Source organism: Stigmatopora nigra, chromosome 7 (genome assembly GCF_051989575.1).
Source record: "Stigmatopora nigra isolate UIUO_SnigA chromosome 7, RoL_Snig_1.1, whole genome shotgun sequence".
NCBI lineage: Eukaryota > Metazoa > Chordata > Actinopteri > Syngnathiformes > Syngnathidae > Stigmatopora > Stigmatopora nigra.
In genome coordinates, this window is record NC_135514.1 from 16262098 (window position 1) to 16285769 (window position 23672).

A 23672-nucleotide genomic window follows, 5' to 3' on the forward strand; every position below is an offset into this window, starting at 1 on the left:
CTCACCGCTAGGGACAATTTGGGGCATCCACCCGATTTTGGGGGATGTGGTTAGGAAAGCCGAGTTTAGCCGACCGAGTATAGCCGGAGAAAAAGGACACGCTGGCAGGCACCGACCGGAAGGACGCCCAAACAGCAGACGGGGAGCTTGGAAGCCAGCCAAGGATTGGCCCTTGAACTGTGAGACTGGCTAAGCACTACTTGTGAGTAGTCTTTGATATCATTCTTAATATATTTATAAATGGAAACAATGTTGATCAAAGCGTTCTAAAGTTGAAATGAAAATGAGAAATGCCAACGTGCTGACGGTCCCGAGAAACACCCGAAAGTCGCTCTCTTTATTTCTGTCATCGACTTTATCGCTGCACTTGACCGGGAGGGATTGAATTGAAAGCTTTATTGTCATTGTACACACATACACACGGATATATCTTTACTAGCTAACTGAAATGAATGAAATGGAATGCAATGCCTCGATTGTCATTTTAGCCCAATTACACTGAGGTTGAAATTCGCTTAGTGAATTGAATGAAATGGAATAGAATGCCTCGATTTTCGTTCTAGCCCATTTCCACCGAGGTTGAAATCGAGCGGCCGCCAGCGTTCGAGTCGGGGAAAGGCTTTTATTGAGAAAGGCTCGCCGTCAGCTCTAGTGGCTTCCTGTTTGGCGAGTATCAACGCGGAAGAAGGCGGAGTCCCGCTAGGGAGTTGGTCGGATACGGAAGACAAGACCGACTGAACGAGACGGGACCAAAAGCGCCAGCCCAAGCACGACGCCACCACCACCACCACCGCCGCCGCCACCACCGACAACGACGACGACGACGACGCCCAAGTCCACGACTACACAGGCCGCGTCAAAGGCGTACGCTACTTCCTCTTGCTTCAGCAAGCCAGGCCGCCCTGCCATTCGACGTTCCGGTGGCTGTCCGTTAGCCTGCTAGCCTGTGACGACTCGAACAGGTAACAAGTGGGGCAGGCGTCACGCGCGCGCGCGCTCTCGCTCGCTCGCTCGCTCGCTTGGCTGCTTACCCGCCCGAAACTTCCTCACGACGACATAGTCGGCGAAAAGCGTCAACGTCGGGAAATCGGAATGGTCGGCCTTTCGCTCGAGGCGTTCGTTCGTCGACGTCGCCCGCCCGAGCTCGCGCGCGCGCGAGCTAGAGAGAAAAAGTCATTCAGACAGTCAGACAGCCAGTCAGTCAGACAGCCAGTCAGTCAGACAGCCAGTCAGTCAAAGGCAGCCAGCCAAGCAACCAGTCAGTCAGTCAATTGCCGGAACGTCCGGACCCGCCCGAACCTGCTCCGCTCGCTGCAGTTGCAGTCATAGTTGTACTAGTTGCAGTTGCTGCTGCACCTCGGCCGCTTTCCAATTTGTCCCACCCATTGTCAAAGGCTTAAACCCGTCGCGGAAACGGAACTTCCCGTTTGTCGAAATGACGAGGCCGAGTTTGGAAGAAGCGCTTCGAGACCGGCCTTTTCTCGTCAGTAATCGCCCCGTCAATTCCACGCCGTTACCCGCTCACTATCCCGGCAGCCCGCTCGGAATTCCGCCGCCCTTTTCCGTCGAGGCGGACGGAGCGAGCGCCCGAAGGTCATCTGGAAGGCCGTTGGCTTTCGAGCGCACCTGGGCTTTCCCGCCTACAAAATGTTTGCTACCAAAACAGGGATATATGGCCTTTTGGCTCTTACAAAATGACGGCACATTTCCCGTTAGCGTCGCCGCGTCGTGGGATGCCGCTTTGAACCCGTGCCGGGCCTCTGGAAAAGATCCTACCAACATTTTAACGGCCCCACGGGCGTAGGGGTCATGCAAGCGTGCGGATGGGAGCGGGAAAAAGCAGGGCCGGCCGGGCGCCGCCGAGTCAGAGTTGTCTTTTTCAGACGGGCGACCGCCCGCCCGCCATTATCTCTCTTGCGGCTAGAAGGAGAACGGCAGGATGATGAGCGGCGTGAGCAGCATCGAGGCCGTCAAGAAGAAGATCAAACTTCTTCAAGGTCAAGCGGAAGAAGCCGAGGACCGGGCCGAGACGCTGCAGCGCCAACTGGAGGCCGAGAAGCGGGCTCGCGAAGAGGTGAGTGCCGGCGGTCGCCGTCCGTGCGTCCGGCCCGCGCCAAGGGCTACTTATGCGCGCCGACTGGCCCGCAGGCGGAGGCGGAAGTGGCGGCGCTCAGTCGCCGGCTTCAACTGACGGAAGAGAACCTGGACCAGACGCAGGGGCAGCTCAACTCGGCCGTGGACAAGCTGGACACGCTGGAGAAGGTGGCCGACGAGAGCGAGAGGTGTGGCGGAGTGCCGTGGTGGTGCTGGGCGGGGGCTAGCTGGCTAGCTGGCTGGCTGGCACCAGCGCCTGCTCACGCTTGCCCGCCTTCCTTCCTTCTTCACTTGGCTTCAGGGGCATTCGCGTGATCGAGACTCGAGCCATGAAGGACGAGGAGAAGATGGAACTCCTGGCCTTGGATCTCAAGCAAGCGCAGACCATCGCCGAGGAAGCCGACCGCAAATACGAGGAAGTAAGTGCCGGCCGCCGGCGCCGCCCTCTTTTTTTCCCTCCACGATGCCGTGCCAGCCCGCTGCTTCCGATGGACAGGTGGCCCGCAAACTGGTGATGGGCGAGGGGGAACTGGAGCGCGCCGAAGCCCGAGCCGAGTTGGCCGAGAGGTGACGACGACGCCGCAGCCGCCGCCGTTGATGGCTCGCTGGTCTCCCTCTGTCCAAAATCCTTCTCTTCTTTTCTTTTCCGCAGCAAAACCCGCGAACTGGAGGACGAGCTGAAGAGTCTGGTGGCCACTTCCAGGAGTCTGGAGTCTCAGGCCGATAAGGTAAGCGGGGGCGGGACCAACCACTGAGCCGGCGCCCGCCGGCGCCTGCCGTCGCCCGCCGTCTCACGCCGCCCGCCGCGTCTGGACAGTTTTCCCAGTGGGAGGAACGCTCGGACCTGGAGATCGGCAGCCTCAGGAGCAAATTGCTGGAGGTGAGGCTCGCCTAACCCCCGTCTGTCTGTCCGTGCATCCGTCCGTCCTGCACAACCTCATTCCCTCCCTCCCTCCCTCCAGGCGGAGAACCGGGCCGAGGCGGCCGAGCGCAAGGTGAGCAAGCTGGAGAAACATGCGGAAAACCTGGAAGGTAGGTAGTCATCCATTCAGCCAGCCAGGCAGGCAGGCAGCCAGGCAGGCAATGAATGGATCAACCCATCTGACAGCTATTCCGTTTGGGCAGAATTACTGTTGGCCACCAAGAAGGCCAACGACGATCTCAACGCCACCTTGGAACGGACCATGGACGAGCTCAGCTCCTGCTGAACATTCCACCCACGTCTGCTCGCTCATTCCTGGCTCGCTCGAAGGGAAGGGCTCATCCTATCCAACCTATCCTACCTATCCTACCTATCCTACTTATCCTATCCTATTTCTGCCAAAACCCGGTCGGTGCTGGCTTAGCCCGGCTGACGGGTGTACATGGGGCCAAACACGCCCACGCCGTCGAGCGGGCATCACGTGGTCTTACGCTGTTTCTGTGACAGCTTTGGGTTTTTTTGTTGTCTTTTTTTTTTCTAAAATAAACGCACCATGCCCATTGATCCCATCATTTTATTGGCCGTCGACGGCTTTCCAAACAGATTGCACGGCGGTCCGGCCGGCTCCTTTCGTCTCCGGATCCCCAAATTGGCTCGTACCCCGACCGGAGAAGGGACGTCCGAGCGCCAAAACAAAAAGCCCCGGCGGCGGGCTGCGTCACGCCGCTTTGCCCGCTCGCGCCGCGGCTCGGGCCGCCAGCGCCAAGATGGGTCGCAGCTGCTCGTCCAGCGGGGGAGCGTCGTCCTCGTTGCTCACGGTCCAGTGGAAGTCCACGCCGGCGTCCAGCCCGCACTCCGATTCGCCGTCGTCCACGCCTGAAAGCCAGAAAAATGGAGGATGAGCAGAGGGGGGTGAAGGCGGAGGCGCGTGCCCTGCGCGCTTACCCGCGGTGAAGATCCAACCCCTGCGCCTACGGGTCTCTTCCCGGCTCTCTATGCGGATGCAGCGAGTCCGCCGTGGAAATTGGGAGAGGAACCAGCGGAGGTCCGACATCCGCCGCGCGTCGCTCACCACCTGAGATGGACGGAGGGCGTCCGTCAGCCGGCCGTTGGGCGGGAAGCGCGCCCGCCCGCCCGCCCGCCCGCCCGCGCACCTACCCAAATGGGCCGGCGACGAGCCCCCCGCGTGGCCAGACGGCAGAAGAAGCCGGGGTCCGAGCGGCGCCGATCTTCGCCCCAGCGGATCATGTCGGCCCGGTACGCCTCCTTGTAAGAGCCCGTGCCCAAAAGCTGCTCCAGGTCCAGACCGTGCTCCTGCGCCACAAGGCGGCATCGCTCGGTGACCGGACCGATGGGACCGATGAGTCCGACCTCCGTCCCACCTCCGTCCGTTTGGACCGGAGGTCTCTCACTCGTCCCTGTCCATGTAAGTGTGGCGCACTCGGCGGCAGTTTTCCAAAAGCGGACTATTTCAGAGCACACGGAATCAAATGTGGAAAGGGGAAAGGCTTGTGTTTTGGGTAAGGTTGTCCGTGTTTTGGAAAAGGCCGCGGGACGCAGCTCCGGTGCCGGCTGACTCACTTTGAAAAGACTCCTAAAACCAATCACTACGACGTAAAACGTCCGCTTTAGCGTGACGTCAAATTTGGGCAAGGCTGCTTCCGACTTTCAAATATTGACACGGCGTAACACGAAGGCAGGCAGAAGTTTTCGCTCGAGTGAGGTCGACGAACGCGCGGATGGTTGGAGAAGGCCAGGAGGGTGGCGGTCCCCAGCCCACCTCCCGACGGCGCGGCTTGACGTCACTCACCTGTGCGTAGGCTTCTTTGAGAGGCCCCGAGAGGCGAACCCGGTCGCAGACGTCTTCTCCGAGCCTAGAGCGGCACGGTTAAAGGGGGTGGGACACTCACACCTGATCGACGGACGGACGGACGGACGAGAGGTTACCGATCTACGAGCAGATCCGTCACGTAGTCTTTCCCCGACTTGCGTTTGCCGCTCAGAACCAAAACCAGTTGAGGTTCCGAATCGGAAGCGAGCTCGTGATCGCCTCGGAGCGTGGACGACATGTCGTGGCGCGTGGTCGCCGATGGGCCGCTTATTCGATCGATCGATCGACCGGTCGGTCGGTCGCTGATTCCGAGAGAGGGCGGAACTGGAGGAACGCCCACGACCACCCCCTCGCCGGGGAAGCTTCAAAACAACAGTCTTATCCAAGCGGAGACGCTGGGTGAGCGGACGGCCGAACTGGTAACGAGGTTGGACGCCGACACCGCCGCCGCCGCCGTGCTTTCGACCAAGTGTTTGCTAGAGAAATGAAAGACGTTCACTCGCCGCCCGCCGCCATTTTCGCTTTATTCTGAAAGGGATAAGGCGTACATCCGGGTCCCTACGGCTCCATGGCGGTGGCTCTCGTCAACATGGCGTCGGCGTTCCTTCGCAGGAAACCTTGGCAAACTTTTCTGGCGGTGAGTGTCAAACGAAGGGACTGTTTGTTGTTGTTGCTGCTGCTTTTCTCGCCGTCGACTAGCTCCTCGAGACGTTTTAGTCGCCGGTCGCTCTTTTGACCTTTCACCCATTTTACTGTCGATGATGCCCGTGAGCCCATTTAAAGGGACAGACGACTCCCTTCTCGTCTCGCCTCGCGTGCTTCCCAGGCAAAAGAAACGTGTTTGATACCTGGCTAAATAGACACATTTTGTCGTGGAATACAGGAAGTGGTCGTCGGCGGCGGCGGCTATTCCAAGGCACTTGCCGCCAACCATTGGGGCACCCCGTGACGTCGATAATACCCATCGAGGCACTTACCCGTGGCCGTCAGCCGCGCCGCGGTTATGGTCATTTCTCGTCACCGACTTAAATGAAGAAATTGGCTTTACATGCTTCCAAGTGAGCCGCCCTCCCACGTGACGCTCATTTAGTCCGGGGCTCGTCTGTCCCTTTACCCCCAAAGATGCGTCTGTCAAAGGTGAATGGAAATATGAGCGCCGCTAAAGTAGCCCGGCTCAGGGTAACGACGGCGAGCTTGGCCCACGGAACCCAAACATTTTGTACGTATTTGCCACCCAGCACCCAGAAGAAGTTTTTGTCTTTTTCAGTCGGGTTTGAGCGGTTCGCCGCCGCCCCCGCCCCTCCCCCAGTCGCGCTTCTTCCCGCCGCTGGAGGAAGCCATGCTCCCGCCCGGAACCTTCCGAGGACGGACGGCCCTGATCACGGGAGGGGGGACCGGACTGGGCCGGGCCATGACCGCCGTCCTCTCCCAGCTGGGGGCGCAGTGCGTCATCGTCAGTAGGTCAGTGAGTGGGTCGGACGGACGCCGGCGGCTTTTCTCTCTTGCCGTGACCAAAGCCGGCATCGGCTCTCCTCGGTCCCGCCCCCAGGAAGTTGGACGTCTTGCAGAAGACGGCGGACGAGATCAGCGAGCGGACGGGGAATCCGGTGAGTGGCATGCGTGCGCCGGGCGGGCGCCGGCCGGGCGCCGGGGGGGGGGGCGCCCTCCCCGGCCTGACGTCCCGCCGTGACGTGAGCCGCCTCCTCCCCCAGGTCCACGCCCTGCAGCTGGACGTCCGAGACCCGGAGGCCGTGGCGCGCTGCGTCCAACAAGTGGAAAGCCTGACGGGCCTGCCCGACGTAAGGACGCCCGTCTCGGCCGAGCCGCCGACCCCCCTCGACCGACCGTCCCTCCCAAGGTGATCGTCAACAACGCGGCGGGAAACTTTGTGTGCCCGTCGGAAAATCTTTCGGCCAACGCCTGGAAGACGGTGGCCGACATCGTCCTGAACGGAACGGCCTTTGTCACGCTGGAGCTGGGCAAGAGGCTGCTTCGTCAGCAGAAAGGTGGGAGGTCGTGCGTGAGTGGTTCGGGGCGCTCCCGACGCCCCCGTGCCCAAACGCCGTGTCCTCAGGCGCGGCTTTCCTGGCCATCACCACCATTTACGCCGAGTCGGGCTCGGGCTTCGTGGTGCCCAGCGCGGCGGCTAAAGCCGGCGTGGAGGCGCTCTACAAGTGAGTGGGGCGGGGCTATCGTGGGCTCTCCGTCCGGCCAGACGGCCGACGGCGCTCCCTCCAGCCAGACGGCCGACGGCGCTCCCTCCAGCCAGACGGCCGACGGCGCTCCCTCCTCCTTTTCAGGTCTCTGGCGGCAGAGTGGGGGCGCTACGGACTCCGCTTCAACATCATCCAGCCCGGACCCATCCGAACCAAGGTAACGTGGCGGCCGTCTTCCGCTCCGCGCCGGTTTCCCGCCGACGCCAACGTCCGTATCGGCGCGAAGGGGGCCTTCGGCCGGCTGGACCCCACGGGAGAGTTCGAAGCCGGCACGCTGAGCCGCATCCCCGCGGGGCGTCTGGGCCGAGCCTCCGAGTTGGCCAACCTGGCGTCGTACCTGTGCAGCGACTACGCCAGCTGGATGTCGGGATCCGTAAGTGGACACCCTCGCCGTTTCTGAGCCATCCGGCCGGCCGTGCCTAACTTCGGTCTTCAGGTGGTCCGCTTCGACGGCGGCGAGTACGCCATGATGGCGGGAGAATTCAACGAGCTGCGCAAGGTGGGGCAAATTTTTATTTACACCCCCACCCCCCTTTCTCTGGAGTGGCCGCCCTTTCGGCGGCTGACGGACGGCGGCTTTGCTCAGGTCACGCCCGAGCAGTGGAAGCTGATGGAAAAGATGATCCGGAGCGTCAAAGGGTCCTGAGGTGGCGCCAGCGAGCCAACGAGGGGACCCCTTTCCCGAGCGCACGGCCTTCTCCTAATGCCCGCCGTGCTAGCCCCCAGTGCCTTGAGCCCATCAACGGCCTATCCTTTGATAGAACGCCGCCGCCGCCGCCTTGCCGGGCGGGGAACATCAAATGTAACGGATTGGAAAAATGTCAGCGTCCGTTGCAAAGGCGCTGCCAACATTAAAAGTGCCAGTGAATTCATTCCCGTGTCATCTCATTTTATTTGGGCCTTCCGCCCCTTCATCTCCATGACCACCCAGGGCAGAAACCCATGAAAATGTTCCGAAAAAGAAAGCCGGAAAGACATTTGGGGACATAAAAACCCTCCGTTCAAATTGAAAGCGCAGAAATGCGCAAAACGGACGTGATCGGCTTGAATTCCAATGGAACGTTGTTCTTTGTGGACACTTTGAAAGCGTCCGTGGGGCCAGAGGACCTTGGCCTGGCCAGAGGACCTTGGCCCGGCCAAAAATCTCCCAAATCCAGTGGACGTGGTAAAAATCTGGGATGGATGGAGCAAAAGCTAAGCAGGTCTCTTGGGCCTTGCCAGGCGCACGCACGCGCACGCACGCACACGCACGCACGGCGTCAGTAGACGGCTTCGTCCAGGTTGTCGTCGCTTTCGGCGCCAAACTCTTCGCCGTTGTCAAAGTAGGACATGATGTAGTCCGTCTCCTGCCGCAGACAGACAACAAGTAGAAAAAAAAGGCGGACTTTTCCACGGCGGAATGGGGACGCCGCTTCCCCGCCCACCTCCTCCACTTCTTCCTCGTCGTAATCTTCCTCCGCCTCCTGCCGCTCCTCCTTCTCCTCCTCGTCCTCGTCTTCCTCGTCCTCGGAGCCGCGGCGCTCGTCGCCGGCCAGCGTCTGCGCCGGTGGGTTTGCGTTCAGGCCGCGTTCGTCCGCGCCGACGTCCGGCCGGCCTGTCGGTTGGCCGCCTCACCTCCAGCTTGACCACAACTTGTTTGTTTTCCGTCAGGGTTGGAGCCCCGCCTCCTTTGGCCTCCCCGGCCGAAGCTGACGTTTGCCCGTGGGTGGAGACGGACGGGAGGTCCGCCGCGGTGGCCGAAGGATTCCCGCGCGACGAGCGTCTTCTTTTGCGGGTTCTTCTGACGCTCAGTCGTATCTCTTTGGGGAATCTCTTCCAGTCTGCGGCAGAGAGCGAGCGGTTGAGCGGACGGCGGGCTCGGACGGCGGGCTCGGACGGCGGGCTCGGACGGCGGGCTCGGACGGCGGGCTCGGACGGCGGGCTCGGACGGCGGGCTCGGACGGCGGGCTCGGACGGCGGGCTCGGACGGCGGGCTCGGACGGCGGGCTCGGACGGCGGGCTCGGACGCCTTTCTCCGGTACCTGCGATCCAGTCGTTCAGCGCTTCCGTCTGCTCGCCCCCGTTGTGATATTTGTCCGAATATCTTTCCACGTCTGAAAGGGGGGGGGTCCAGGTGAGAGAGCGTTGGCGGAACGCCCACCCGCCAACTTCCCGGCGGCGCCCGGCCCACCTGCGTGCGACCTCTGAGCGGCGGCGTCCGTCTGCGTGAAGCTGGGCAGGGTCTTCATGGCTCCTCGGAACTCCTGCTTCAGCGCCAAAAGGTACTCGGCCTCCTCGCCGCAAGCCAGGGGGAGGGCCGTGCGCTCCGCCGCCTGGGCGGGCGGCAGACGGGGTCAAAGGGGAAAAGGCGGCGGGCGCGCCGCGTCTCGGTAAACTCACGGGAAAGGCGGGACCGGGCTGCTGGACGGAGGGCAGGAAGGGTTCACCTCGGTTGACGGCCGCCGGCGTCGGCTCGCCGCCCCCCCGCCGTCGGCCGCGACCCGACGACATCCGGGGGTGGGAGGGGCCTCAAACACCTTAACGGCAAAATTAAAAATAACCATTGTTTCGGGGGAAAGCGACGAGCCAAATGCTTCTAGCGAGAGAGAAGACCGTCTCAGCTAGTCAACTAGTCCCTGGCGCGACGCAATACGTTCCGTGCCGGCCTTCATTTATTACTTGTTATTACCATGTAACATCAGGTAGTATTATACAGGTCATTGAAAAGGCGGCAAAAACAAAAATAGAATCAGTTTCAGTGGACTCATTGCAAAAGCTAAAGTCCACAAGTTGTTCCGGGACAGATAAACGACACAACTAAAAACCATACAGGCGTTTTTTCTTTAGCGCAATGCGGTTGCTCGTCACGGAGAGTAAATGCATAGCCGGGTGTTGTGTCACTTGTCTGTGTGTGTGTGTGTGTGTGTGTGTGTGTGTGTGTGTGTGTGTGTGTGTGTGTGTGTGTGTGTGTGTGTGTGTGTGTGTGTCACTCGGAGGACAAGGCACCTGGGACAATGCCGTTACAATCGCGTAATGAGCGTCGTGTTGTCGTCGATGATGATGTTGTTTTATCCGTCGTCATGGACGACGCGTGTTCAACGTTGACATGTTTTTAATCTCCTTTTCGGCTCTCTTGGCTGATTGGCGACGAACACTTGGAGCATTTGCTAATTTGGCTCTTTTGAACGCGCCGCCATCTTGTCGCGGTCCTCGGCTGGGCTCTGCTGCCCTTTTTCCGGATTCCGTCGCCTGCCAGAGGAGGGTCGGCCCGCCACCGACAGCGCCTCCCGGTGGCCCGCCGAGGCACCGCGACCACGTCTTTGGTTTCCCCAACCCAAGCGACAAGTTCCGTCCATCAATTGACCCAAATGGCATTTTTGGCCCTTCCGCACATGCAAGAAAATACTTTGGATTTTGGAGATCGGCGCGGACTCAAAATCGCTCCGAAGCAGCGGTCAGCAAGTGGGCGTGGTGACCACTTATTCATGTTGACTGACTACTTATTATTTGTTGATTGTTTATTTGTGTACTTCACGGCGAAGCTTTCAATCTCATTATATGGTGTACTTGTATGTAATAACCACGCATAAAGGCATTCAATTCAATCCAAATGTCCAGCCCCGATGTAGGCGGAAACGATGGCTCTTGGTTTGAAAGCCACCCGGAAGTCCAGCCAAGCTTTCTGAGATGGTGGCCAAGCCGTGTTGTGTCGTCGTCGCGGAGCGATTTGTCAAAACATGTTAAAGAGACGGGAACTTGCGGTAAGTGCAATACGCGTCGCCAGCCGTCCCCTTCTCAGCCCCGCTCGCCTTTTCCTCTCCTCTTCCCCCTCTCTCTGGTCCTTGCGGCTGCGGGGGACGGAGGGTGACGGCGCGGCTCGGAGGGCTCGCCTAGCATCCGCTGTTGAGGGGGAAGGCGGAAGGACGTGCTGGCTGGCCGGCCGGCAGGCTATCGCCAGCATTAGCGTCTCACTAATACCGGAGGCTCGGGCGACTCGATGGTCGATCTAGCGGCTTGCTAGCGGCTTGCTATTGGCGTGCTAGCGGCTTGTCACTTGGCCGTAGTCGGCTAGGAAGTGGCTCCGCGGATACTTAATGCTCAACCGAGGTGAAGGTTGGCGTCGGTCCGGGCAGGTAGGGACCGGGACAGTGCCCGAACTAGATCGCCCCGACCACACTCTTGTTGCCTCGTGCCGAAGCCGGACTCCGAACCCCTGCCGATAAAAAGGGATCCCGAGGTAGTGACTGTCAATCATTGGACAGCCAGAAGTCACCTGATTGCAAGAATGATTTTCTTCGAGTGGCTTTATGGCCCCAAACAAATAGAGCGGAGCCTTTGTTGACTGTCGAGGTGAGAAAATCAACGTGTAGCATAAAAAGCAACGGATCGAGCGACATCCCCCGTCCCAAAGCCACCCCCGGGTATCTGAGTGCCGTACCAGAAACCAAAGCCTACATTTCCATATATGTGGGAAAGCGGCAGGAAATGCCCGCCGGCGGACTTTGTTTCGTGGCCTCGTTCCGTTACGCACGGCCCAGGAAGCGCGCGGAACATTTTCAGGCGTGCGACGCTCGGCTTCCGGGAAGCGCAAGGCGCATTGACCCCAACTCGCATTGTGCGCGGACACAAGTACAGGCCATTCGGGGACCTATCTTCTATCCGGGATGGGCTAATCCACTCTCTCGTTCGATGCAAAAGGCCACCGCCTCCGGTCCGTGATCGGGCTTTGCCGACGAGACGCTCGAGTCTTGCCGGAACGGACCCAAACAAAGGCCTCGGATTGCTCCAAAATGTGGATTTCCCCCGAGAGAGCGACCGAAAAGCCACATGGAAGGCGAGGGAGGCGCCTCGCCGGGCCAATTGTTGGCTACGGGCCGGACCGGTTGGGCCGCATTGTCTTGACGTGTCCCGATCCACGCCCGCGCTCTGGAGAGATAGACCGACGCGAGGACGCTCTGCGGCTCTCTTCCCCGCGCGGGTGTCGTCGGGAACAAGAGTCAATTGGGACAGCCGGAGCGGTGGTCTCTTTGAATTTGCCCCTCGAGCCCAAAACCTCCTGCCCGCCATTTTCGGCCCGCTTTGCCGTGGGGGGGAACCGTGTTCGAAGGACCAGGTAGGCGGCCAAACTTGTTTTTTTTTCAGGGTTAGGCTAAGGTTAAACTCGCAGCACGAGAGGCCCTCCTATCCATCTCTTGCCTTTGACGCCGCTCTCGGTGTTTTGGAAGGAAGGAACGGCGCCGCGTGCTTTCATTTTTTCATGGCGGCTCTCATTTGAGCCCGCAGCGCTTATTCCGAGTTGACTTGTTTCGGGGTCATTTGTCACGACATCTAGTGCATTGTGGAGGGAGGGGGCGCTGGGCTATCCCACCCGGACTTGCGGGACCATATAAGAGCCGTCTCCGGGCCCGACGTTTTGGTGTGGCGCGGTGAGCAAATATTTGACAGAGGAGAACAAAAGGGCGGCCGCCCAAGCAGAACGGCCCTTTGACAGTCTCTCTCCAAAGAAAGCGGGTCGCCGCCACCTAAGACGGGTCGCCGCCACCTAAGACGGGTCGCCGCCACCTAAGACGGGTCGCCGCCACCTAAGACGGGTCGCCGCCACCTAAGACGGGTGGCCGCCACCTAAGACGGGTGACCGCCACCTCAGGCGGGTCGCCGCCACCTAAGGCGGGTCGCCGCCACCTAAGACGGGTCGGCCTTTGGCCGTTGCTTTTGACCCCCCGGAATCGGAAGGCCGAGGTGATTTTGCGGCTCACCTTCGGCACTTTGTTTGTCCTCAGCTTTCCCACAGACATGCGCAGTGCGGCCAGGACGAAATAATGGTTCCAGTGCTCACTTCCAAAAAAGCCAGCGAGCTGCCCGTCAACGAGGTGGCCAGCGCCCTGCAGGTAAGAGCCCACTCGCCCGCTCCGTAGCCGCTCCGTGGCCACTTGGCGAGCGCCGACCTTGCGCGCAGGCCAACCTCCAGCACGGCCTGAGCGAAGATGAGGTGTCCCGCCGCCGGCTCTTCCACGGCTGGAACGAGTTTGACATCGGCGAGGACGAGCCGCTGTGGCGGAAGTACATCTGGCAGGTACGACGGCCGGGCGGGCGTTGGAGAAACGGGGAGAAACGGGGAGGGCGGGGCGGCGTGGCGAGTCCACCTCCTCACTCTCCGCTTCCTCCAGTTCAAGGATCCCTTGATCCTTCTCCTGCTGGCGTCGGCCATCATCAGCGTTCTCATGCGGCAGTTTGACGACGCCGTCAGCATCACCGTGGTATGAGCCCACCGCCGAGCCACCTCTTTTACCCTCGGCGCTGAGCGCCGCCAACGCCGTCTCTCTCCGCACAGGCCATCATCATCGTGGTCACCGTGGCCTTCGTCCAGGTGGGTCGACTGACTTGCGTTGCCCGTGGTGCTCTTTTCCACGCTTACCGCTTGTCCGGCTTTGGATTTGACAGGAGTACCGCTCGGAGAAGTCTCTGCAAGAGCTGGGCAAATTGGTCCCGCCCCAGTGCCACTGGTATGTGGCGCGTGGCCTTCCTCCAAAATGGCTCCCGTCCCAGTGCCACTGGTTGGTTAGTGGCGCAATAGTTGGAAACCTTGGCCAACTGCCGTTTCAGCGTCCGCCAGGGTCAGATGCAGCACACGCTGGCCCGGGAACTGGTCCCGGGCGACACCGTGTGCCTGGCGGTGGGTGAGCGCGTCCCGGCCGACCTGCGTCTCTTCGAGGTGAGCGCTCCTCTGCCGCGCCCGCTCCTCCGCCGCGCCCGCTCCTCCGCCGCGCCCGCTCCTCCGCCGCGCCCGCTCCTCCGCCGCGCCCGCTCCACTCCGCCGCTCAACCCCCGTGACCCGCGCCGCCGGCAGGCCGCCGACCTCTCCGTGGACGAGTCCAGTCTGACGGGCGAGACGACGCCCTCGGCCAAGTCGGCCGCGTGCCAGCCGCCCGCGGCCGACGGGGACATTGCGTCGCGCGCCAACATCGCCTTCATGGGAACGCTGGTGCGCTGCGGCAAAGCCAAGGTAGGACCCCGGCCGGACGGCGAAAAGGCCGGCGCGCCCGACGCCACGAGGGCTCGTCCTTTGCCGGCAGGGCGTGGTCATCGGAACCGGAGAAAACTCTGAATTCGGGGAGGTTTTCAAGATGATGCAAGCCGAGGAGGTAAGAGGTCCCGGTCTTTGCCGGCCTGCGCTTCCCCCGCGGTTAACCGCCCGCGGGTTTGTGCTCCGAGGCCCCCAAGACGCCGCTGCAGAAGAGTATGGACCTGCTGGGGAAGCAGCTCTCGCTCTATTCCTTCGGCATCATCGGTCAGTCCGTCTGCGGCCCAAAATGGTCTCCCCGCTCCCTCGGCGCTAGCTAAACGTGACGGCCGCGCGCATCCGTCCCGCAGGAGTCATCATGCTGGTGGGCTGGCTGCAGGGCAAGCGAATCATGGACATGTTCACCATCGGCGTCAGGTGAGGCCGGCTCGGCCGTCGCCGTCTCGACGCGGTCCCACGCGATCCCACGCGGCGGCAAACCAGTGCGTCTCCTCCCGGTCGGGGTCTTCGTTTTTTTTTTTCCTCTCCCTTTGCCGCTCGATCCGAAAAGGGCGGTTTGGGTTTTTTGGCCCGGTGGCGGCCTGTTAGACTCGAGGCACCCACCGTCAAAATAGTTTGCTCGCCGTTGCCCACGGCTTAAGCTAAGCTGGGCTCGCCCTTCCGCACGCAGCCTGGCGGTGGCGGCCATACCCGAGGGGCTCCCCATCGTGGTCACCGTGACCCTGGCGCTGGGCGTCATGCGCATGGTCAAGAAGAGAGCCATCGTCAAGAAGCTCCCCATCGTGGAGACGCTGAGTAGGCGCCGGCGCGCCGTCGCCCGTCCCGGGCTCCCTGGCGTGCACGCCCGTGCTTGACCCCGCCTCTGACCCCTTTGGGCAGGCTGCTGCGACGTCATCTGTTCGGACAAGACGGGGACGCTGACCAAGAACGAGATGACCGTCACGCAGATGTTCACGTCGGACGGACTCCACGCCGAGGTGGGTCTCCCCGCGCTCTGCTGCGCCCTCCTGCGCCCTCCTGCGCTCTACCGGGCTTCTCCCTTTCATTTCTTTTTTGGCTTCAGGTGACGGGCGTGGGCTACAACGGCAGCGGAGAAGTTTTGACCCAGGGCGAGCTGGTCCACGGCTATTCTCACCCGTCGCTGAGCAGGATCGCCGAGGTGGGTCCACCTTCCCGTCCTCCTTTCTTGCGCGTGCGGCGGGTGCCTGAACGCGCCCGTCCGTCTTCAGGTGGGGCGGATCTGCAACGACGCGGTCATCAGGAACGGGACGGTCCTTGGCCGACCCACCGAGGGAGCGCTCGTGGCCCTCGCCGTCAAGGTAGCTTGCCTCTCTCCCCTTGGTGGAAATTGCCCCGGTGACGGCGGAGGGCGGCCGGATGGACCCGGCCGCCCTCCCGCTTTCCGATGCCTCGGACCGGACGCTGGCTCTCGCTCGCAGATGGGCCTGGACGACGTGCAGCGGGAGTACGTGCGCGTGGAGGAGCTTCCCTTCACCTCGGACAAGAAGTGGATGGCGGTGCGCTGCGTTCACCGCACGCGCCAGGTACGTGACCGCATCCGGCCCGAGGTGGGGGCTGAAACCGGGGCCGGCGGATAAAACCGGGGCGCCGACGGTGACGTGACGCGCCCGCTCCGCGTTCTTCAGGACCAGGCGGGCGTGTTTTTCGTGAAGGGCGCCCACGAGCAGGTGATCCGCCTGTGCGCCTCCTACAACGGGCGGGGGAGCCCGCTTCCTCTCAACCAACAGCAGATAGAGCTCTATCGGCAGCAGATGGGCTACATGGGCAGCGCCGGCCTCCGAGGTAGGCCCGCCCCATCCCCGTACCGTCCCGAGCGGTGGCCGAACTCACGCCAGTCCGTCTGCCCTCAGTGTTGGCCTTCGCCTCCGGCGAGCAGATGGGGGCCCTGACCTTCCTGGGCCTGGTGGGCATCATCGATCCTCCCAGGCCGGGAGTCAAAGAGGCGGTGGGCACGCTGCTGGGCTCGGGGGTCGCCGTCAAGATGATCACCGGAGACTCCCGGGAGACGGCCGCCTCCATCGGTCAGGAATGCTAGCTAGGCTGGCCCTAGCCTCGCCTAACCGAGCGTCTCCCGCGGAGGTCGTCGGCCCCCCCCACCCCGCTGACAAACCACGCTACTTTTGTGCGAGCAGCCGGTCGTCTGGGCCTGTCGTCCAAAGGAGGGGAGTGCCTGTCGGGAGAGGAGGTGGATCGTCTGGAACTGCAGCAGCTCTCGCAAATTGTCCCTCGGGTGAGACCCCCCCCCCGGCGTTCGGCGCTCGGCCCGCCAGCCGTGCTCACGAGAGGCTCTTCGCGCCCTTCGCGACTGGCCTTTTATTCGATGTTTTTTTCCGCACGCAGATATCCGTTTTCTACCGAGCCAGTCCCAGACACAAGCTGAAAATCGTCAAGGTCAGTACGCACGCGCACACACGACGGGCGCCACCCCCCAGGGGTCAGCGCAGACGCAAACGGGCACACCCGACGTCTGCAAACACTCTCTACGGGGAGGTGGGAAGCGGGCACCTGACGCGTCCATCCGCCGCAGTCCTTGCAGAACATCGGCGCGGTGGTGGCCATGACGGGCGACGGCGTCAACGACGCGGTGGCACTGAAGGCGGCCGACATCGGCGTGGCCATGGGCCGTTCCGGGACCGACGTGTGCAAGGAGGCGGCCGACATGATCCTGGTGGACGACGACTTCAACACCATCGTGTGAGGCGCGCGACAGCGAGGCCAAAAGGCAAAGCACCCTCCCGCGGACCCCGATGGACCGGCCGCATTTCCTTTTGCTTCCCGCAGGTCGGCCATCGAGGAGGGAAAAGGAATCTACAACAACATCAAGAACTTTGTGCGCTTCCAACTCAGCACGTGAGTCGCCCGTGCCACCCGTGGGCTATGGTGAGTCCTCGATACGTACGTTGGCACACGTATCAATCACTCGCGCCACTGCCCTCCGCAGGAGCATCGCCGCGCTGACCCTCATCTCCCTGGCTACGCTGATGAACTTCCCCAACCCGCTGAACGCCATGCAGATCTTGTGGATCAATATCATCATGGACGGGCCCCCCGCTCAGAGGTGGCCACAAAATCCCCAAGGGACTTTTGAGCTGGCGGCGGCGACGGCGGCAGCTAACGGGGTGTGCCGTCCGCTTTCAGTTTGGGCGTGGAGCCGGTGGACCGGGCGGTGATCCTCAAACCTCCTCGCAACGTCCGAGACAGCATCATCACACGCGGCCTCATCCTTAAGGTTTTGGTGTCGGCCTTCATCATCGTCTGCGGGACGCTCTTTGTCTTCTGGAGGGAGGTAGGGGCCATGCCGTCCGCCTCTGCCGTCCGCCTACGCCGTCCGCCTATGCCGTCCGCCTATGCCGTCCGCCTATGCCGTCCGCCTACGCCGTCCGCCTATGCCGTCCGCCTCTGCCGTCCGCCTCTGCCGTCCGCCTCTGCCGTCCGCCTACGCCGTCCGCCTATGCCGTCCGCCTCTGCCGCCCCCGTCTGCTCCGTGGCCCCGCTCAGCTCGTTTCTCACAGCTGCAGGACAACGAGATCACTCCCCGAGACACCACCATGACCTTCACCTGCTTCGTCTTCTTCGACATGTTCAACGCGCTGAGCTCGCGCTCGCAGGTGACCCCCGCCGTCCACTCCCGACTCCCGACTCCCGGCTCCTGACTCCCGCGTATTCCCAGACGCGCATGGTGCACGAGCTGGGCCTGTGCAGCAACCGCGCCTTCTGCGTGGCGGTGCTGGCGTCCATCATGGGACAGCTGCTGGTCATCTACTTCCCGCCCCTGCAGAGCGTCTTCCAGACCGAGAGCCTCAGCTTCCTCGGTGAGTCCTCTGAAAAGGTCCACTCCCAAGACTTTTCTTGGGTGCTCCGCTTCCCGCCACCGCCGACTTCCCGCGTGGCCCTCCGACCGTGACGGACGGACAGAGGGCCACGCGGCGGCGGCCGGGGAGCGGAGGGTGCCTTCCGGCCGCCTCTTTTTGGGGTCTCGCGGCGAAGAGGGTCCGTCGGCGAGTCCCGGCTCAGACGCGGGGGGTGACACGGGGTCGGGGCGGAACGCTCTCGCCCGAGGACGGCGAGTCGTCCGAACGGATTCCGTCTGAGCCGACCGGGGAGAAGCGCAAAGATGGACGCGGCGTCTGTACGACCGCGGCTCGGCGCCCCGCAGCCCTTTGGGCCCTTTGGCCAGCCAGAAATCCATCACGTGCCCAAAGCGCGGGTGGGTCGCAAACGTCCGCCTCAGACTTCCTCTCTCTTGTGCGCAGACCTACTGTTCCTGCTCTTCCTGACGTCGTCCGTGTGTGTGGTGTCAGAGAGCATCAAGAAAGCGGAGAGGTGGGGGAGCGCGCCCAGGAGGATTCCGGCCGACGGCTTCCATCAGGTATGACGCGTGTCCACGGCGAGGGACCCGCGTGGCGGCGCAAGGACGCAAAGCAGCCTACTCGGCCGCGCTGCCGCAGCTTGACCGCCAGCGGCCTCCCACTTGGCGGCGGCGCGCAGGAAGTGACCTCGCCACGTCATCCCCGGCAGACTCTCTCCGTCGGAACGGGGCGGCCCACCCATCTCCCGGCCGGAGGCTTTCCTCAAACTTTTTCAAACCAAGGGTTTGGGCCCGAGGGTCAACGCCGGTGGCCCTTTGGGACAGATGGCGACGGCCGTGTTGGCCTTTTGACCTACCGCCAAGTCTTTGAGCCCGCTTGCCTTTCTGGTCTCGTTCTGGGGTGGGAAACGAGGATTCCCGGTTTAGGGTTAAGGTGGCGGACAAGTCAAGTGAACCCCTCTTCAGACAAAGGACAATTTGCTCCCCATTGACGCCATTCGGGGCTCCCAGGATGTCCGCACGCACGCACGCACGGACGGACAAATAAATGGACGGCTGTTCCCAGATCAGAAGCCCGGCCCTAATTGGCCGGTTGTCGCCAAGCTATCGTCATGCGCTCTCCTGACCAATTGCATTCTTGTTCTTTCTTTCTGTCTTTTATTTTTATTATTTTTAAGGACCATTTAGGGACTCTACCTGAAGCCTTTGGTCAAGCGGTGGTTAAGAGTTAATCAGTAAAGAAAGCAAATCATCCCTTTGATGCCACCTGACCTTGTTTGTTTTTAAGGAATCATTTATTTTCTTGCCGAATAAAGCAAAGATTGAGACGCCGCAAATCTTTGTCCTCTGCATCCACGAAAGCTCGCGTAAGTATCATAGGGTTAGGGGTCACGCAGGGGTGGGCAAAGCAGTAGTCGTGCAGGGCCGCTGCGGGTTGCAGCTTTTTGCTCCAAGCTATCCAGCACAGACGGAGTTGGACCAAGGGAAGTCTCCCTTTATCCAGGAGCACCTGACTGCCATCCACCGATTGCACTTGTAACATGCCACATTTGTGGAAAGCTTTCCTCTTTAGACGTTGGGAGGAAATCTCTCCTTTGATGCCCACGCTCGGATTTGACAAAACACTCACGCACGCACAAACCCCAACACACGCACACACAGAGACGGTGACGGGGGCGTCGCTGTAGCTGGGCCTGAAAACGGATCGCCTCCGTTCATGCTCCTTCGCCTTTTGATTTGCTCGCAGTCTAACGAAGGCAAAATAAAAAAGAAAGGGGTCTCGCGCATGCGCACGAGTGACGAGTGCCACGGCCAGTTCCAAGCGTTCTATCACGTGATCTGAACGCCGAACTAGTTGGAAGCGGCAGGAAGCAGCTCCGTGAATCGCTCAAGCAAGCCCGTCTTCCCTTCTTTTTCTTTGGCTTTTTATTTGGTAATCCCGCCAGCAGGTTGCAGGTGCGACGACCGGAATGACGACGAGGACAACTAACATGACAGCGAGAATGCTGAGCACCACGCGGGTCGTGGGGCTGGCGTGTCGTCGCTTCGGCTGGGACGCCGCCGCCCCCCTGGTCCGCACGCGAGCCTACGTGGACGGCCGCTGGCTGGACGCGCAAGACGACTTCGCGGTGGTGGACCCCGGCGCCGCTGCCGGAACCGAGATCGCGCGCGTCGCCGATTGCGGCCCGAAAGAGGCCAAACGAGCCGTGGACGCCGCCGACCAGGCTTTCCGCCGATGGAAGGACGTCACGGCCAAGGTGAGCGAGCCCACTAATTGGCCAAACAAAGGTCCGCTCCGGTCCCGGCGGTGGTTCGGCTGCAGTCGTCGCGTTTGGCTGCCACTTTGGCCCGGAAAATGCCCCCTCCCTGCGTAGTCGGTTACAGTCGTCGCAGTCGGCTCTCACTTTTACTCCAAAAAAAAAAACGCCCGCTCAGGCACCGACCGACCGACCGGCCAGTCCACAAAAAGGAAGGCGCCATCCGGGACATTGGGCCCATTGTATGTAAGATTCGGCAGGGTGCCTTTATTCAGGTCCCTCGAATCTTTCGACATGGAGCATATTTTGCTCGGCCATCCAGCGCCGCCGTGGTTTTCTTTCCAAGTCATCTAGCTTCACGCCAATGAGCTTTCCTCCGCTCAGAAGCGGGGAGCTCCACCGAGTCCACTCCAGAAGGTGTCGTCTTGTCGCGTGGGAATCGAACCCCTTTCCGGCCCCTTGCCGGCCCCTTGTCGTCACGTTTGGCTTCCCGAGGAGCACGCCTTCAAATGCCACTGGTTTTTGCTTTGTGCAGGAGCGCGGGGCCGTGCTGAGGAAGTGGGCCCACCTGATGGAGCAGCACAAGGAGGACCTGGCCAGAATCATCACCTTTGAGAGCGTCAGACTCCACACTCTCTCTTTTATTAGCACCAGCGCCACCCCTTTCAGCTCCGTTTTAGTCCGCCGGCGGCACGTGAAGTCTGTGCGTGATCTTCCTTCCAGGGCAAGCCCATGAAAGAGTCGCTGGGGGAGGTGGCTTACTCGGCGTCCTTCCTTGACTGGTTTTCCGAAGAGGCGCGTCGCGTGTACGGCGACGTGGTGCCGTCGCCCTTCAAGGACCGGAAGATCCTCCTCCTGAAGCAGCCGGTGGGCGTGGCTTCCTTCATCACGCCGGTGAGTGAGAGGCGGGCGAGCGAGCGAGCGAGCGAGCGAGTCATGGGGAAATGAGCAAGTGGCCACCTTTTGTCTCCTAGTGGAACTTCCCCAGCGCCATGATCACCAGGAAGGCCGGTGCCGCGCTGGCCGCCGGATGCACCGTGGTGGTCAAACCGGCCGAGGATACGCCCCTTTCCGCTCTGGCCCTGGCCGAGGTCAGACACGCGCACGCCGCACGGCCAACGTTAGTCCCGGCCGGTCCGGGGCGAGACGTATTTCAATTTCCAGACGTGTTTCCTAGCCAGTCCCGATGCGATACAGGCCTTGCGCACGTGTACTCAAATCCGTGTTAAATGCACTCCCCAAGTGATCGACTTGTATCCGACCACACCAAATTGTGCTTGACGGCATGGTTTGGCCCGCCAGCTGTCGTGCCGGGCGGGTGTCCCCCCCGGCGTCTTCAACGTGGTCCCCTGTTCCAGAGAGCGGGCCCCCTCGGTGGGCCACGTCCTGTGCACCGACCCTTTGGTGGCCAAGATCTCCTTCACGGGCTCCACCGCCACCGGCAAGGCAAGACCGTCCCGCGCTCGGACGGTCCCGGCGCCGGGCCTTCCCGGCTCACGAGCGCCGCTTTGTCAGGTTTTGCTGAAAATGGCCGCCGACACCGTCAAGAAGGCCTCCATGGAGTTGGGGGGACACGCCCCATTCATCGTCTTCGACAGCGCAGACGTGGACCAGGCGGTGCGCGGAGCCATGGCCTCCAAATTCAGGAATTCCGGACAGGTGAGCGCCCGACGCGTCGACGGGCCCGCGACCCGAATGTTAACCGCGGCTCGCCGGCGTCCTCACGCTTGTCCGCGTCTGGCCGGCAGACGTGCGTGTGCTCCAACCGCTTCCTGGTGCAGAGCTCCGTCTACGACGCCTTCTTGGCCAAGTTGGGCGCCGCCATGGACCGTGAGCTCAAGCTGGGACACGGCAACCAGCCGGACACCACACAGGGACCGCTCATCAACGACAGGGCGGCAGACAAGGTGGATTACTTGACCCGCGGCGCCCCGCGGGAGGGAAAGACGGCCGGCGCGGGCGGATCTGAGTCTTCCTCCTTGTTCCCAGGTGGTCCATCAGGTGGAGGAGGCCCTCTCCCGGGGGGCCCGGCTCCTGCGGGGCGGCGGGCGTGTTGGCGGCTCCTTCGTAGCGCCCACGCTGCTGGCGGACGTCAGCCCCGACATGTTGTGCATGCGCGAGGAAACCTTCGGGCCCCTGGTTCCCGTAATCAGGTGAGCCCAGCGCACCTACGTCCCAGTAGAGAAAGTGCGTCCCGGTAGAAAATCCCGAGCCCCGATCGGATGGACGACCAATTTGCCTCGGTCTTTGGCCCGCAGGTTTGAGACGGAAGGGGAAGCGCTCGCCATCGCCAACTCATCCCGAACGGGCCTGGCAGGTGAGCGACCGCAACGAATCCACCTATATCTACCTGTTTTCAATACTAGCCTTATCACGTCCAATCCCGTTCTCTCGGCCCCACTCGTAGTGTAGTTGTTGAAGTGGCGCCACGCGTGCTATCCACGCGTCAAGAGCGTTAGTAATTATTGCGTCCTCGCCCGATTATAGGACAAGGCTTAACTGGGTTGCCCGGGCTGGCTTCAGTCTAGTACAGGGGCGGGGAAAGCGGTCCATGTGGGCGCAGGTTTTTTTTGTCCAACCCGACCAAACGAGACAGTTGTGGTTTCTGCTGAAACAAGGACCTGACTGCAGTCCACTGATTGCACTTCGAAGATACCAGATTGGTGGAGAGGAAAGGTATCCTCTTTAGAAAGCTTTCCTCTTGGTAGGTTGGAATAAAATCCCTAAGCCACCGTGGAATAGTTTTCCCACCCCTGGTCTAGAACTCAAGCCCCCAGTTGACCGTTTGCTGTGGCTCGGGGGTCACGTGGCGGGAGCTTGACGCCGTTCGTGTCGCCGCCTTAGGTTACTTCTACTCGGCGGACGTGTCTCAGATCTGGCGAGTGGCCGAGGCCTTGGAGGTGGGTATGGTGGGCGTCAACGAGGGTCTGTTGTCCGCCACCGAGGCCAGCTTCGGCGGCGTCAAGGAGTCCGGTCTGGGCCTCGAGGGCTCCAAGTACGGCGTGGACGAGTACCTCCACGTCAAGTACGTCTGCATGGGCGGCTTGGCGGGCTAGCCCGCCGAGCCCCGTGCAAAAAGACGCCGCCCGTCGGGGCGCGCCGACGCTCTTTAACCCGTGTGGCCGAGCCGTCGCGCGGCTGTTAGCTTCACCTCATCTCGACCGGTCGGCGACCCCCAACTTCCGATGCAACGCGACGTGGCCGGTCGCGGGTGACACTTGCCGATTCTTTCCACCCCGGCCAAAAGGAATGGAAAGCACAATTAAAGCAGACGACCCCCAATGAGATTTTTCTAACATGTATAGAGTGCGTCGCATCTCCATTCACACATGGTGACATCCAGGAATTTTAGGGATACTGCCCCTCCAGGACTTTGTTGTTGTCCTAGGGGAAATAATTGTTTGTCTAGTTATAATAATAATCATCATCATCGTACATTATTCTTCTTAAGGGATATAATTGTCTAGTTCAGAGATGAAGTCAACAATAAAAAATTTCTACAATCAGCACATTGTTGTCCAA

General features: G+C 61.5%; 6 protein-coding genes across 10 annotated transcripts; 4 read left to right on the forward strand and 2 right to left on the reverse strand.

Annotated features, from left to right (window-relative positions):
• The first annotated feature begins 662 nt into the window (after window positions 1-662).
• On the forward strand, window positions 663-3580 carry LOC144199014 (uncharacterized). Its single transcript, XM_077720340.1, has 9 exons — window positions 663-962; window positions 1925-2074; window positions 2149-2282; window positions 2396-2513; window positions 2591-2661; window positions 2747-2822; window positions 2912-2974; window positions 3057-3126; window positions 3220-3580. The coding sequence occupies exons 2-9, from the start codon at window positions 1940-1942 to the stop codon at window positions 3300-3302; spliced, it is 750 nt and encodes a 249-aa protein (XP_077576466.1). The 5' UTR covers window positions 663-962; window positions 1925-1939; the 3' UTR covers window positions 3303-3580.
• Window positions 3573-5377, reverse strand: pmvk (phosphomevalonate kinase). Its single transcript, XM_077720344.1, has 5 exons — window positions 4964-5377; window positions 4827-4890; window positions 4175-4330; window positions 3962-4091; window positions 3573-3892 (listed from the first exon to the last, which is right to left on the reverse strand). The coding sequence occupies exons 1-5, from the start codon at window positions 5083-5085 to the stop codon at window positions 3735-3737; spliced, it is 630 nt and encodes a 209-aa protein (XP_077576470.1). The 5' UTR covers window positions 5086-5377; the 3' UTR covers window positions 3573-3734.
• On the forward strand, window positions 4706-7935 carry decr1 (2,4-dienoyl CoA reductase 1, mitochondrial). Of its 3 annotated transcripts, XM_077720335.1 has the most exons (11): window positions 4711-5274; window positions 5383-5484; window positions 6115-6308; window positions 6397-6454; window positions 6560-6646; window positions 6706-6853; window positions 6922-7021; window positions 7148-7220; window positions 7290-7436; window positions 7500-7562; window positions 7650-7935. In XM_077720335.1, exons 2-11 carry the CDS (start codon window positions 5416-5418, stop codon window positions 7707-7709), a joined length of 999 nt encoding a protein of 332 aa, XP_077576461.1. In that variant the 5' UTR covers window positions 4711-5274; window positions 5383-5415; the 3' UTR covers window positions 7710-7935. The 3 variants fall into 3 exon arrangements, with proteins under 3 accessions (XP_077576460.1, XP_077576459.1, XP_077576461.1); XM_077720334.1 differs by having other exon boundaries at window positions 4706-5266; window positions 7500-7935; XM_077720333.1 differs by having other exon boundaries at window positions 4707-5274; window positions 7500-7935.
• LOC144199015 (DNA-directed RNA polymerase III subunit RPC7-like) lies at window positions 7936-10296 on the reverse strand. The gene is made up of 7 exons (XM_077720341.1): window positions 10049-10296; window positions 9443-9579; window positions 9234-9375; window positions 9085-9156; window positions 8678-8883; window positions 8488-8601; window positions 7936-8409 (listed from the first exon to the last, which is right to left on the reverse strand). The coding sequence occupies exons 2-7, from the start codon at window positions 9551-9553 to the stop codon at window positions 8323-8325; spliced, it is 732 nt and encodes a 243-aa protein (XP_077576467.1). The 5' UTR covers window positions 9554-9579; window positions 10049-10296; the 3' UTR covers window positions 7936-8322.
• On the forward strand, window positions 10064-19229 carry atp2c1 (ATPase secretory pathway Ca2+ transporting 1). 3 transcript variants are annotated; one of them, XM_077720314.1, is made up of 27 exons: window positions 10064-10803; window positions 12823-12930; window positions 12999-13115; window positions 13210-13299; window positions 13374-13409; window positions 13484-13545; window positions 13646-13754; window positions 13890-14045; window positions 14116-14184; window positions 14255-14330; window positions 14414-14480; window positions 14734-14858; window positions 14943-15040; window positions 15127-15222; window positions 15293-15382; window positions 15503-15607; window positions 15710-15866; window positions 15935-16105; window positions 16217-16314; window positions 16425-16475; window positions 16612-16778; window positions 16866-16934; window positions 17026-17142; window positions 17223-17370; window positions 17597-17692; window positions 17755-17896; window positions 18338-19229. In XM_077720314.1, exons 1-27 carry the CDS (start codon window positions 10780-10782, stop codon window positions 18457-18459), a joined length of 2766 nt encoding a protein of 921 aa, XP_077576440.1. In that variant the 5' UTR covers window positions 10064-10779; the 3' UTR covers window positions 18460-19229. The 3 variants fall into 3 exon arrangements, 2 of the variants coding, with proteins under 2 accessions (XP_077576440.1, XP_077576438.1); XM_077720312.1 differs by lacking the exon at window positions 10064-10803 and adding an exon at window positions 11953-12155; XR_013326817.1 differs by lacking the exons at window positions 10064-10803; window positions 17755-17896; window positions 18338-19229 and adding an exon at window positions 11906-12155 and having other exon boundaries at window positions 16612-16776.
• Window positions 19230-19579: 350 nt separating this feature from the next.
• Window positions 19580-23659, forward strand: aldh5a1 (aldehyde dehydrogenase 5 family, member A1 (succinate-semialdehyde dehydrogenase)). Its single transcript, XM_077720326.1, has 10 exons — window positions 19580-20150; window positions 20686-20769; window positions 20874-21044; window positions 21125-21241; window positions 21453-21596; window positions 21666-21809; window positions 21899-22057; window positions 22140-22303; window positions 22409-22467; window positions 22995-23659. Exons 1-10 carry the CDS (start codon window positions 19863-19865, stop codon window positions 23204-23206), a joined length of 1542 nt encoding a protein of 513 aa, XP_077576452.1. The 5' UTR covers window positions 19580-19862; the 3' UTR covers window positions 23207-23659.
• Window positions 23660-23672: the final 13 nt, after the last annotated feature.